General features: G+C 36.6%; 1 protein-coding gene across 2 annotated transcripts in view; it reads right to left on the reverse strand.

The window, feature by feature from the left end:
- The window catches only part of PELI1 (pellino E3 ubiquitin protein ligase 1), a 60769-nt gene that overhangs the window by 3935 nt on the left and 42237 nt on the right, over positions 1-14597 (reverse strand). For both annotated transcript variants that reach the window (XM_079792761.1, XM_079792762.1), the window contains 5 exons: positions 10808-10950; positions 8339-8468; positions 4570-4671; positions 338-535; positions 54-242 (listed from right to left, as the gene is read on the reverse strand). In XM_079792761.1, the coding sequence (XP_079648887.1) occupies positions 54-242; positions 338-535; positions 4570-4671; positions 8339-8468; positions 10808-10878 (690 nt within the window). In that variant the 5' untranslated portion in view covers positions 10879-10950. The remainder of the gene's footprint in view (positions 1-53; positions 243-337; positions 536-4569; positions 4672-8338; positions 8469-10807; positions 10951-14597) is intronic.

Here is a 14597-nt window from a genome sequence, read left to right on the forward strand (position 1 = left end):
CTCACCCTATGTATTTACTGTAGCTAAATAAAGAGCTACATCTCAATACTTACCATTTTTCCTCTCTGCTGAGCTGATCTGGTTTCACGCAGGCTGAATACATTTCCACACACTGATATTTCTCTCCATATTCCAGGCTTGGAGTCTTCCATGAACCCATTACGTGGATGCATAACAAGAACGCCATTAGTGGTTAAGCCATCCATCTGCCCATCTGATGTCTTCCATTTGGCAGCCTTCTCCTAGTAGGAGTAAGAGTGAGAGCTTCCGCTTATTTGTAATTTGGAAATACAAGTGATTATAAAATAATGCATCATATAGGAAAAAAGCTTTTTACCCCAAGAAAGATGTTTTTTGATGAGTCAAATCCTGCAGCATAAATCCGTGCTGTAAATGGGGGATTCCGTTCACATATAATTCTACAGGCAAATCTTGATATAGTGCTTTGCACTGACTGTGTATCAGAATTACTTTGACTTCCAGGAACTGTGTCAGTTACTACAAAATCAATGGGACTTTCAGTCGACCGACCAATCTAAGGGAAAAAGAAATGTCTATAAACCTATTCAAAGGAACACAGTGGAAAACCCATTCAAAAAAAGGCACAATAAGGTGAAATCATTACGCTTCTGAAACTTTTAAAGCTCAAACTTATACTTAACTCTGGGGGCATCTATACCCTTGAAAACTAATCTAACAGACTTGCTCTGATATAATAGTCACTTAGAGCGTAGAATTAAGTGAGAAGTTATGACCCAGAATATATGAAACCCTCAGGGAATAAAGAGTTTAGGATGGCTGAGATTTCTAGATGGCTGCAGATTTTAACCCACTTGGATGAAAATGTCTACCATATACTACTCTACCTTTTTTAACAGAATACAGTTGACATATAAGTAAATCGTTTATGATGACTCCAGGATATTACACTAAGAATACCATTTATATTCAGCTAAACTAGTGATATCTTTAGGTGCTATAAAGGTGTACAAGAACGCTGATCCTTATGTTAAGGCCTTACGTAGTCTTGCTTTGAGGTCGTATATATACTAATACTTCTTTTTTTTGGCCTTTTCTGCCAGGTTGTCAGTTATCATTTCTTGATGTTGGGCATATTTGTCTCTAGCACCATACCCCCCTCCTCTATCCAGCTACTTTTATATGGGTTGAGAAATCAAATAACCAAACTTCAAAGAATAGTATTTCACAAGGTTACTGTTAAGAGCTTAAGGGATTCTCCAGGGAGCAGAGAAAGGAATGTCAGTGCTTGGCCTATCTGACATTTATTTTATATGCCTAGATGTCCTTTTAACTTTTTTCCTTGTTCTTGGCCATATTTCAGAACAAGATTCCCAGATAAAGAGTTCTGGTGGGTAAAGTATCAGAGAATTAGAAACAACTTCGGAGTACTAGCTAGTAAATGAATTAATTTCATTTTGAAAGATCAAAGTTGAAAAGAAAAAAGGAAATCTGTGGGATGGATGACAGAACAAGTGTCACAGGGTTTCAAAGTAAACATTTAAAATGATCAGTTCATTAATGTATTTATTATAAAGTAATACCATAAAATTGAAGAATGTGAGTACTGGAAAAAAAAAAAAAGACCCTCTACAAAGATGATGACTTTTAAAAGTCATTCTTTGCATATTTGAGCCTCAGGAATTCCTCATATCAGCATACTTTCAGATAAAACTCTTTAGTGTTTTGTTCCTATCATCAAGTATAAAGTCTTTATTTAGTTTAGAGAATTTTAAGGGGAAATTGGTTGGTTAACAAATGTAAGACTGAATGTCCCTTTTCCTTATTTTAAAGATAATGATATCCAAAGAAAATGGTCTCAAACCTTTGAAATAGTTCCAAAAATAAAAAGGCTGTTTTAGAGCCAAAAGATGTAGACCAAGGATTGGATTGAGAACTGATATTCAGAAGCAGCATTTATTTGGGAAGAGAGATTGTTCCAGAGGAGCTGATATTTGATCTGGGTCTTAGAGAAGATTTGAGACATCAAAGCAATTATCGGTCATGACAGGTAAGAAGGAAGAAATCAGAAATATCTATAAAGAGAAAACCTACATGATTGTCCTCAGATGCCAACATAGAATTGTGTTAAGATAAACTTTAGTAATTCCTCCTTTTTCTAATTGCTACTATTAACTTTAAAAATATAGATCTTGCCCAAACCGGTTTGGCTCAGTGGATAGAGCGTCGGCCTGCGGACTGAAAGGTCCCAGGTTCGATTCCGGTCAAGGGCATGTACCTTGGTTGCAGGCACATCCCCAGTAGGGGGTGTGCAGGAGGCAGCTGATCGATGTTTCTCTCTCATCGATGTTTCTAACTCTCTATCCCTCTCCCTTCCTCTCTGTAGAAAAATCAATAAAATATATATATTAAAAAAAATATATAGATCTTATGTCTCTTCCACCCCCATTAAAAACTTCAGTAGTTCCTTACAATCTATCTGAACTTACCAGTTTATTTCTGATAATAATTAAAAACTAACTTCACAATTTGCCTCCCACCTACCAATCCAGCCTAATTTCTTGTTATTTCTGTTCACACAAAAGTGTATTCTAGCTACCAGTAGCTTATTCATCAATCTTCTACCATACGGTGTACTTCTTTGTCATTTCTTTTGTCAGAATGCTTCTACTAGTTGGACTGGCAAAATCCTATTCAACTTGATAAAAAAAAAAAAAAAAAAAGGCACTGCCATAAAGCCTTTCCTCACTCTTCTTCAACCCAATTAAAAGACTGTACTTCTTAGACTGCCAATGTAGCACCTGTATGTAATCAACTTGCAATGTTCCCTGTATCAGAGTATCAAGCAATGCACAGAGTTGAAGTTTGAATATCCGATGTCTTGAACAATAAAGGTTCTTGTTCAGTTTAGAAGGTAAGTGGATCCTTGAATGCTTACAAAACTAGTTCCTCAAATATTGGCTAATTTATCGAGGTAGTTTCTGATATATTTCAGGTTTTTTATGTAGAAATGTTCATATCATCCATAAGTATAATGCCTGTATAAAGGATATCATCAGTTTACTATTATTGGGGGGAAACTCTATTCCTCTATGAAAAAGACAAAACAAAACAAAAAAGGCCATAATCTATTTAAAAGCCTTTATAAGATGGTGAAGAGACTATTCCATAATTCAGGATGCCTGGTTTAATCACAATTTTGCCCCCAACTAACTTTATAATATTTGATTCACAAGGTTTCAGTAACTTTATTGACAAAAGATAAGGAGTAAACAAAAAAAGGGAATTCCTAAAACTACAATTCTAGTTTATGATCAAATATCTAGGTAGCATTTTGATTTTTAAAAAGCTAATTAAACACATTCATTTGAACTGGTTGTCAGTAAAATGAAATGTGGAAAATCATCCTAAAGCTTATGTTAGGTTCTCATTAAGATCCAAACCTTCATCTTCATTAACGTTATTTATTAAACAAAATTTTTTTTGTAAAAGCAACAGCCATATTCTAATATTAGACACACTATTCTAAAAAATAAGTCAGTATTCCTTTAAAAGGGCTGGGGGGAGTGAGTGACTTCAAAGAAATATTTGCTATTGGTTATAATTAAAGACATCTCCAGACCTTTTCACATTCACTTAATCTTGTAAAATAAAGGAAAAGTTAAAAAGTCATTTTAAAATAATAACTGTATAAGCAACATTATTAGGTACTTAAGTTTTTGTTTGTTTGTTTGCTTTCCCCCCCAGAAAAACCTAAGCCTTTACAAAACACATATTAAGGGAGAAGATATAAATTTTGTTTACATCTTTGAGTTTGGCTGTTCTATCATCTATCAGTTTATAAAAACACTAGAGGCCCAATGCATGAAATGTGTGCAAGAGCAGTCCTTCCTTCCCCAGGCTGCCGGCACCAGCTTCCCTCTGGCACCTGGGATCCGGGCTTCCCTCATAGCTCTGGCTTTGTCCGGAAGGACACCCAGTCTAATTAGCATATTATACTTTTATTATTATAGATTCTTATACCATCAATTAGTATAAGAGAATGAAAAAAACTTTTATTTACCAAATATGTACTGAGAAACAAGCCATATATGTTAGAAACAGTTAGAACTACCTGTACTCTTTATTGCCTACATAGAGGAAGGTGAGAAAGTAGTGGGAAAAAAAAGGTCATAAACATGTGCAGAATATTTCTTGGTTCCTTTTTTTGGGATAATAATAGCTAATAGAACTACTACATCAATATTATAGCTAAGTGTTTACTTACCATCTACCTGGTATACTTCTGACCACTTTACATGTACTAAACCATTTACTAGTAAGCCTCCTAATAGTGATACAAGGGAAGTTTTATTAACCATACTTTAGGAGGAAACTGAGGCATACAGTGGCTAAGTAATGCTTACCAGGAATTATAATTTCAGAGACCATCTCTTAAGTATGCTACACTAACTTATATATATGGGGTTTAGAAAACAATATATAAATAAAATACATGAAAATATGATCATCCTTAATCTGAACAGAGCAAAAGTCACTGACAATAGGCTTTAACTTTTTTATGAAAAAAGAATTCACATATTTTAATACCTGAAACATATCAGTGTTGCTGTCATGAGTATATTCAACCACCACTGTCTGGGCCCGAGATAATGTATATGATATGCTATGCTGGTCCTTGTTGCTTATTGCCTAAGAAAGAAAAGATTAATAGCAAAATTAGTGGTCAGGTCAATAAAATCAGATTTTTTAAAAAAAGGGTAACCTATCAATATGACATATTTCACCCCTCCCACCTTCCCCCCCCTAGACAATTTAGATTAGAGATTAATAACTCTTGCATAACCTCAGCGGTGACAGTAGTTTCTCAGGTTCAGTAGGGTATAGAAGAATACTTTGAAGTAGTTAAAGAGTAAGAATACAGTTTCATTGTATAAAAAGAATAAAATTGAGTCTCCCTTGTATTTTAAATTATAAAGTAATCAAAATCAAATTCCATGTAGAATCTGAAAACAGTACTCAGTACTGTTCTGATAAGAAGAAAATATAAAATCCTGTAAGATAAGAGGAATTTTATTTTTAAAGTAACTCTAAGAGTTATAATGCTAACCAATAAGGAGAGTTAACTGGTTTACTTAGCCATTCTGTGACTACAGATGACAAATATTTGCCATATGCTGGGCTAGATACAGAGAGATTCATAGAATGATTAAACATTACCAAAGGAAATGGATATAAAGCTTACAACTGTACTACTGACTTATCCCAAACGAAAAACATTGCTTAAAAGAACTTTTCAGTTTTGTTTTCAAGCATATTCTATGTATATGAGTTGAAGATAATTTCAGAGTGGGGAAAACCCAAACAAAGGAAGTTGAAACAGGTTGAGTAAGAGGAAAAGAGATACAAAGAATGATTATACACACAGAGGCTAAATGGAAAAAAAAAAGTTTATTAGAGCTTTGGCATTTTAAAATTTTACTTGGTTTCAATTTGTAGCTAATCTGTAATAAACAAAGCCTTAAAATAATAGCTTTAAAATTAAATAAGATTGTGAAATTTTCATATACTATACAAGGAGAATAAACAAATACCTGGGTACTAACTACCCAGCTTTATCCAAGTTTAATAATGTCATTTTTGCTTCTGATCTTTTAAATGAAATTAAACTCTACAGATACAATCAAGGCTGTTTGCATGTCCCTCCCCACTCCCTTTCTTTTTATTTTTTTAAAATATATTTTTATTGATTTCAGAGAGGAAGGGAGAGGGAGAAAGAGATAGAAACATCAATGATTAGAGAGAATCACTGATTGGCTGCCTCCTGCACACTCCCTAATGGGGATTGAGCCCGCAACCCGGGCAATGTACCCTTAACTGGAATAGAACCCAGGACCCTTTAGTCCGCAGGCCGACACTTTATCCACTGAGCCAAATCAGCTAGGGCTCCCTTCTTCATAGAGGTATCCAACCTCAAGAATGCAGCATAGATCATTCCCATGCATGCGGTTTTTTTAATACATTTATGCATTCATAAATATTGTATAATTATTTTATAGGTTTAAAAACCTACAATTACTTTAACTCAGCATTAAACAACTGGCTAATCAATCACAGAATTGCTCAGTATTTTGGAAGTTCTTAACGGCTAAAGAGATTTAAAAACAGAGGTTTTTGTGTACTTTGAGATTGTAATCCCTGTATACTTTTTTTTAGCTATTAAACCTACTCTTAGATTCAGAACAAGAACTATGTCAAGTTAAGTTCTCACTGGACTGGAAGGCAGGGTTTAACCATTCATCCCAGATGACTGCCAGACTAACCAGTTTTCTACATGATCTCATACGACATCCCTCCAAAATTGAAAAGTAAAGAGTTCATCTTTGATCCCTAAAATTCTTGTTGTCCAGTAAAGAGAAGAAGGAGCTAACAATGAAAACATGAGAAGTATGACAGTTAAAAATGCAAAGAAAAATACAGAATAGAATATTACAGATGTAGGAATTAGAAATATTTTCCCATGATAATTGCTCTTAACCAGAGGTCATATTAGCTGTGTAAGGGGCATCTGGAAATACATAGATGTATTTTTGGGCTTAAAAGTTATTGTCCTGCAATATATAATACAGTCCTGAACAAAGAATAATTGGTACATCCAAAATGCCAAAGCACTCCAGTGGGGAAATACTGAAAAGAAGCTCCTCTGATTAGATCAATAAGTTGTTCAACTTCCACCACCTGCTTAGCACATCCGTTCTCTTCAAGGAGCAAAAAGAAACACCTAAAAGAAACTATCTCTTTTCTACATTCACTGGTTCTCAAATAATAATAGAGGCGGCCTAGCCAAGGCATGAGGACTGTTTTAGACACCACACTGAATATAAAACAAAGCCAAAAATCCGACTAACTCCAGGGACTGGAGCTATGACCTAAACCAAGGCATTATATACCCAATTCTCTGTCTCTTGTTATTTAACTTACAAAGATATACCTCAGATGGTATAATATTGGTGTACATCCTGAGGATGCTTGGCTAAAGATATAGATACTTCCATAAGTCAAGGATCTCTTTAATTTTTATTCACTCACCATAGTATCAAGTTCAGTCTGTGATAAACAACTGGAAGTATAGGAATTTATAGGAAACTAGAGGCCCGATGCATGAAGATTTGTGCAAGAATGGACCTTCCTTCCCCTTCACTCTGGCCGGAGCCGCCTTTCCTTCTTCCCATGCTGCCCAGAGGCCTGGAGAGGCTGGGGCGGTACGGAACGCTGCGTCGCTGCCATGGAGAAGATGCAAGCATCTCACCCCGGCTGCTCGACGCATGTGTATGCAAATTAACTCGCCATATTTGTTGGGTTAATTTGCATATTCGCTCCTGATTGGCTGGTGGGTGTCAAGAAGGTATGGTCAATTTGCATCTATTCTCTTTTATTAGTGTAGATGTGGAGATCTAAAATTCCCCCTAATTGTCTATCACTCTAGGCAAAGTCCAAGTGTCCTAAAATGGTGGCCCAGGTTCTGGAGATTTTGGTAGGGAAAGAAAAAGGGGCTAAAAGCATTAGGCAAGTAGATAGAGAAGTTATACTGTAGATAAGGTTGAGTATTTGCTTTTTCATAGCTTTGGTTCAATTTAATAATTATGGATGTCTACTTTTTTCAAGACACTATGCTAAAACCTATGTAGGTCATAAAACAAAACTATAAATAAACAAAAGTAAGAGCATCCATAGAATCTTTGAGAAAAACCTTTAATTTAAAAAACTGCCTCATCCAGCCCAGCTAGTGTGGCTCAGTGGTTGAGCATCAATCCATGAACCAGGAGGTCACGGTTCAATCCCAGTCAGGGCAAATGTGGGCTTGATTCCCAGTAGGGGGGATGCAGGAGGCAGCCGATTAATGAGTCTCTCTCATCATCAATGTTTCGATTTCTTTCTCCCTCTCTAAATTTGCCTCATCTAAACATGCTTCTAGTACCTGAATACACTTCTATACTACATTCCTTGCCAAGCCTAGGCAAGGGCCCTTAAAGTAACAGCAGGAATGCCCTACTTCTCAGGGCTGACAGCTGTACAATTCTAAATATTAGATAAAGCCCTAAACCCACCCCTGCCCTGGTTAAGAGATGTTTCTTTCTAATTTCCACCTACTGATCCTGGTTTGTCATTTTAAAAAAAGTTGATGCCCTTTCATATGGCAGCCCTTAAAATATCATGTCTCCAACGTGTGTTCTCCCATCCAAACAAAAGAAAACTTCTGGTATAGAATGTGAGGGGAATGCTAGAGAATATAAACGACATGTACAACAAGTCTTTCAATTTCTCCAAGTTAATTTACAGTTTTTGTTTTGATTTTTACCTTTGCAGCCTGAGGAGTACAAGCAATATGCACAGTGCTGGGCTTCACCCCATTTGCCTTAGGTCTTTTAAATAAAGCAAACCTACTTTTCCTTCTTCCTCTATCGCCGTTTGGGAGAGACCCATTATACCTGATTAGGGGAGAAAAAAGATTAGGTGATCTCTTGTAAGAACCATACAATTCTAACAAATGTGTTACTTTGCCTTATAGGATCAATTCCCAATTATCTATTAGTACAATATAGGTATCTAAAATTCTTTTTAGCAATTGCTGATCCCCAGTTGCCTGAGTATAAAACAAAATGAGATTCCTCCTGGCCATGTTCTAAGTCATATAGAACTACTGTTTGTATTATACATATAAAGCTAGAATTTGGATTGTGGTATTTGTCACAATCTTTTTTTCATTATTACTTTAAGTTACTTATATTTTTCTTCAAAGAGGTGATTAGTGGCATATCTGACTCCTCATGACTCATTCTATTTTTTTCTAAAGGTTAATGTTTGCATGTGCTAATCTAACCTTTAAAAGTACAATATAAATTGTTTAAAATAGAATCACCTTTAATTGTGAACCGAACACTTTAAATAGCTGAACTTTTGAAATATGGTATTTTTAGGCTTGTTTGTTAAGTCTCAGCCACTTGAACATACACATATATATTCACATTATGTTGGCAAAACCTGTCCAACTGAGATGCCTGCTAAGCAGCAGTTAAACATATTTTTGTTGTTCAGACATTATGACCATTTCTTCATGATAAGATATATATATGTTCTGTAGGTAAGCAAGTAAGCAAGGACTGAACTACTAGGGAAAAAGTTCAAAACAAAACATCTGGTGTTTACTATGTAGTAGGCACTCTTCGGTTCTACCCCATACATCACCTCACTTAACCCATCCTCATAAAAAACTCGGTGAGACTGGTATCACTCTCCACTTTTACAGGTTAGGAATTAAGTTATTTCTCAGAGGAATGAAGTTCCTCAGAGACTCAAAGGAATTAAGATACTTTCTGAAGGTCACACACGTACACTGGCAAAGCTAGAATTTGGATCCAGGTGTTGGTCATGCTTTTTTTCATTCTTTACTGCTTCATTATGGCATAAGCAGTAGCTTAATAATAATTTCTCTTCATTCACTTTTCCCCCTCCCACCTCGAAAGCATGGTCAATCTGGGGGGAAATGAGGCAGGGAATAGACAGTTTTGAGGTTGGAGGAGAATGTGATAGTAAAATGGCCTACATTAGTGGTTGACAAGGAGGAGAACGGAATTTACTCAAAAACTGCCATATGTAAAAATTGTACTGACTTTTAAAAAATACATATATATATTTTTTTATTTCAGAGAGGAAGGGAGAGAGAGAGAGAGAGAGAGAGAGAGAGAGAGAGAGAGAGAGAGAGAGAGAGAGAGAAAGAAACATCAATGATGAGAGAGAATCATTGATCAGCTGTCCCTGCATGCCCCTATTGGGGATCGAGCCTGCAACACGAGCATATGTCCTTGACCGGAATCGAACCCGGGACCCTTCAGTCCGCAGGCCGATGCTCTATCCAGCTAGGTCTGTACTGACTCTTTATAAAAAAACTAGAGGCCTGGTGCACGAAATTTGTGCACGGGGGGGGGGGGGGGAAGAGAAGGTGTGTGTGACCCTCAGCCCAGCCTGCACCCTCTCCAATCTGGGACCCCTTGAGGGATGTCCGACTGCCCGTTTAGGCCCGATCCCAGGCAGTCGGACATTCCTCTCACAACCCAGGACTGCTGGCTCCGAACTGCTCGCCTGCCTGCCCCTAACTGCTTCTGCCTGCCAGCCTGCCAGCCTGATAAACCCCTAACCACGCCCCTGCCAGCCTGATCGATGTCTAATTGCTCCCCTGCTGGCCCAATTGCCCCTAACTGCCCTCCCTTGCCAGCCTGGTCACCCCTAACTGCCCTCCCCTGCAGGCCTGATCGCCCCCAACTGCCCTCCCTTTCAGGCCTGGTCCCTCCCAACTGCCCTCCCCTGCCAACCATCTTGTGGTGGCCATCTTGTGTCCACAAGGGGCAGCCATCTTTGACCACATGAGGGCAGCCATCTTGCGTATTGGAGTGATGGTCAATTTGCATATTACCTCTTTATTATACAGGATTGTAAAAAATTATAAAGTCAGCCAAAGCAAATTTTTCTAAAACAAGGAATAGGAAAGACAAATGGAATGGTTATATGACTCTAGGCAAATACATTTTTCATTTCATCTTTAAGAAGCTCTGTCCTTTCTAGGGGTGAGAGTGAGGCAAAGTTTATGCAGTATTTGTACCCTTATAAGTGATAGCATAAAACTGACAATTAAAAGCGTCTCCTGATTTAGTAATATTAACCTGTAGCTTTAAGTCCTTTCTGGAAATAGGTAGGGTATAAATTCTAAAAAAACACTTTTAAAGTTACTATATATTATTCAATTTTATGTCATCAGATGGGGAGACCTTACCCTAAGACAATGAGTTCACCATATTTTACTGGTGCTTTGGATGGATGATTTTCTTGATCAGGAGAAAACATGAGCTTGGCTGTCGTGTTTCTCAAATCTTTGTTCACTGGTCAGGAGCCTTGGGACACCTTTTGCATTATTTCCTAGAGGGGAAAAGTTTTCATTAATAATATGAACAATAAATTTCAGTTTAAATAATGTTTTCCAGCTGACTTTGTGAACACAGTATTATGCAAATTATCAGATAATATTCAAAGTAGGAAACATTTCCCCCAATAATGGTTATATTTTGATACAACTGTTTTAATGGATTAAAATGTACATTTGGGGACTTCCACCTCCAGGAAGATAGAATAGACATATTTTTTCCTATTATTTCCAATAAGTACAATTAAAAACCCTGGACATTAAATATAAAACATAAGAAGAGTCTAGCCAGCATGGCTCAGTGGTTGAGTGTTGACCTATGAATCAAGAGGTCACGGTTCAATTCCTGGTCAGGGCACATGCCTAGGTTGCAGGCTCAATCCCCAGTGTGGGGCGTGCAGGAGGCAGCCAATCAATGATTCTCTCTCATCATTGATGTTTCTCTCTCTCCCTCTCCCTCCCTCTCTGAAATCGATAAAAATATATTTAAAACAAACAAACAAACAAACAAACATAAGAAGATTCTGAAAAGAAGTGAGAAGGCAGACCAGCTAGGAACTTCAGGGTCCAAGGAATGACACAGTGGTGAGTTACCCGGTTTTCTTTTTGCCAAATATATCCCAGATTTGGAGCTGAAGAATCCAGCAACCTGAAATGCTAACTAGCAGAGGATCTCCTTTCCCTGGGTGTCAATGGAGGCTGAGTAGAGAATCTCGACTTCTATGTCCACCTGGCAGTAAAAAGGAGGTACCTCTTATTCTCCTACCAAAGTAGTGTCAGGAAAAATCAGTGGAAATGGGAGGTTTAGATAATATCCTGCGTCTAAGAACATAATATGAAAACGTCCAGGTTTCAATAGGAAATCACTCATTATATTAAGAACTGAAATATTTAAAACCATGCAAAATTATAAGATGACAGAGATGTTAGAATTACTTGATAAAAATTTTAAACCAACCATGATAAAAATTCTTCAATAAGCAATTACAAACATGTTTGGACAAGTGGAAAAAAAAAAATCTCAGCAAAGAAAAGCTCCCTGGACGGTCTCAACAGCAGAATGGAAGGGACACAGTAAAGGATCAGAACAACAGAGGAAAAATAGACCGAAGAAACAAAACAACAAAAACAGCCTCATGGACCCGTAGGATTACAGCAAAAGATCTAATATTTGTACCACTGGAACCCAGAAAGAGAGGAGAAAAAGTGAAGTTGAAAATGTACTCAAAGAAATAATGACTGAAAATTGACAAATTTGGAAAGAGAAACAAAACTATAGATTCAAGAAGCTGCACAAACCCTATGCAGGATAAACCTGAAGAAACCCACGCCAAGACACATCACAATTAAACTTCTGAAAACCAAGGGCAAAGAAAATATTTTGAAGGCAGCCAGAGAAACTATACCTTATCTATGGAGGAAAAGCAATTAGAATGACAGGGGATTTCTCACCCAAAATTATACAAGCCAGAAGAAAGTGGCATATTGTTTTCAGGTGTTGAAAGAAAAGAACTGTCAACCCAGAATCCTACAGTCAGCAAAACAAGGGGGAAATCAAGACATTCTCAGATGAGGGAAAATTAGAAGAATTTATCACCCGCATATCTACTCTAATAGGATGACTAGAAGAAATTCTCAAAGCAGAAAATAAATGATAAAAAGAAGGAACCTTAGAACATCAGAAAGGAAGAAAGAATACGATAAGTAAAAATATGGTAAATACAATAAGCTTTCCTTTTCTTGAATTTTCTGCATTATGCCTGAAGGTCAAAGCAAAAATTATATAACACTGTCTCATGTGGTTCCAAATGTCTATAAAGGAAATATTTAAGGGACTTACTACTATATATTGCACTCCTGGGCATTTATCCTAGAGAAACAGACTTATGTTCATACAAAACCTATACACAAATGTTTATAGCAGCTTTATTCATATTATGTGGACTAGTACTCAGCAATAAAAAGGAAATACACTACTGGTAGATGAAACGACATGGATGACTCTCTAGGGAATTATTCTGAATAAAAAAAGCTAGTAACCTCCAAAAGTTACATAAATGATTCCACTTATATAGCGTTCTCGAAATGACAAAAGTATTGAAATGAAAACAGATTAGTTGTTGCCAGGAGTTAAGGAGGGAGCAGAAGTGGGAGGTGTGTGGGAGGTAAGTGGGTGTGGCTACAAAGGATAATAGGAAGGATTCCTGTGGTGAAGAGTCTTTTATCAATATCAACCTCCTGGTTGTGATATTTTACCATGGTTTTGTAAGATATTAACATTGGGGCAAACTGGGTAAAAGATACACAGAATCTCTGTATTATTTCTTCCAAATGCATGTGAACCTACAATTACCTCAAAATAAAGTTTAACTAAAATGTATAAATTTGACATAGGTATGGAAAACAAAAGCCTGACACTTTTGATAAGTCAGAAAAATGACTATCATCAACAATCTCCACAATACTCTCATCTCTATTTCATTAGCAGTTTAATGGGACTAGGTATTTCCTGTATCTGTTTCTTTCCCTCGTCTTCCTATTGGCCTTATTACAAAGGGTTCACAATAAAATTCTTATGCTAATCCATAGAGGTTTCCCGGTTTTGTAATTCCACCAGTAGGTTTCATAGGAAACTCAAATGAAAAATACCTACTTGTTTTTTCCTATAGTACAATAAAATATAGCCTGTATACAATAGCACTTTCAGAGAGAAAGTAACACAGAATATTTATAGCCCAATGAATAAGAACAAAGAGAAAGTTAGCCAGTTTGACCTCTTTTTTATCCCTTATAACTAACTAACATAAACATTTAAACTAGCAATTCAGACCAACATACTACCTTTTATTGTTAGTAAAGTAAAATATGCTTACTAAATTATTTTAAAGTAAAACATACTTAAAATTTATTTTCTTTTTACTTTATTTTTATTTGTTTTAATCCTCACCCGAGGATATTTTTTCCACTGATTTTTAGAGAGTGGAAGGGAGAGAAGGGATAGGGAGAGAAAGAGAAACCTTGATGTGAGACACATCGATTGGTTGCCTCCTGCACACATCCAACCAGGGTCAGAGATCAAAACTGCAACTTAGGTGCTTGTCCTTGACTGGGAATGGAACCCTCAACTTTTTGGTGTGTGGGCCGACACTCTAACCACTGAGCAACACAGGCCAGGGCAAGAATTATTTTAAGAAAAACTTCATTCATTTAAATACACTATAAAATCCTCTCATCTTCCCACATGAATTTTAGTAAGAATTAATCAAATTTTAATAACACTGCTTCATTTTGATTTGCATTCCTATTTAGAGTTCCTATTTTTAGGAAGTGTTGGTTTTTCATTTATAGTAGCAAATAATTTCCTTTATGTTACATGGCTAGCAAGTATTCATGTTCTAGTTCTAGCTCTCTTTGAACAAAGCAATCTGCTTCCTCATCTCTAAAAATTAAGGGATTAAAGCAGACTGAAGACAATTTTGGAACTAGAAATATATGCGACCATATGGTCCTAAAATAAGTATTTATAAGTAATGTGCACATAGCGCTATAGATTTAGTCCTATTGCCACTATAGCAAAAGAAACAACTTTTACCTTAGACAAGGAATTAAGAGTAGGGCTGGTATATACCCACTAGAGCCCTTG

The sequence above is a fragment of the Cnephaeus nilssonii genome (genome assembly GCF_951640355.1).
Source record: "Cnephaeus nilssonii genome assembly, chromosome: 15".
Taxonomy (NCBI): Eukaryota; Metazoa; Chordata; class Mammalia; order Chiroptera; family Vespertilionidae; genus Cnephaeus; species Cnephaeus nilssonii.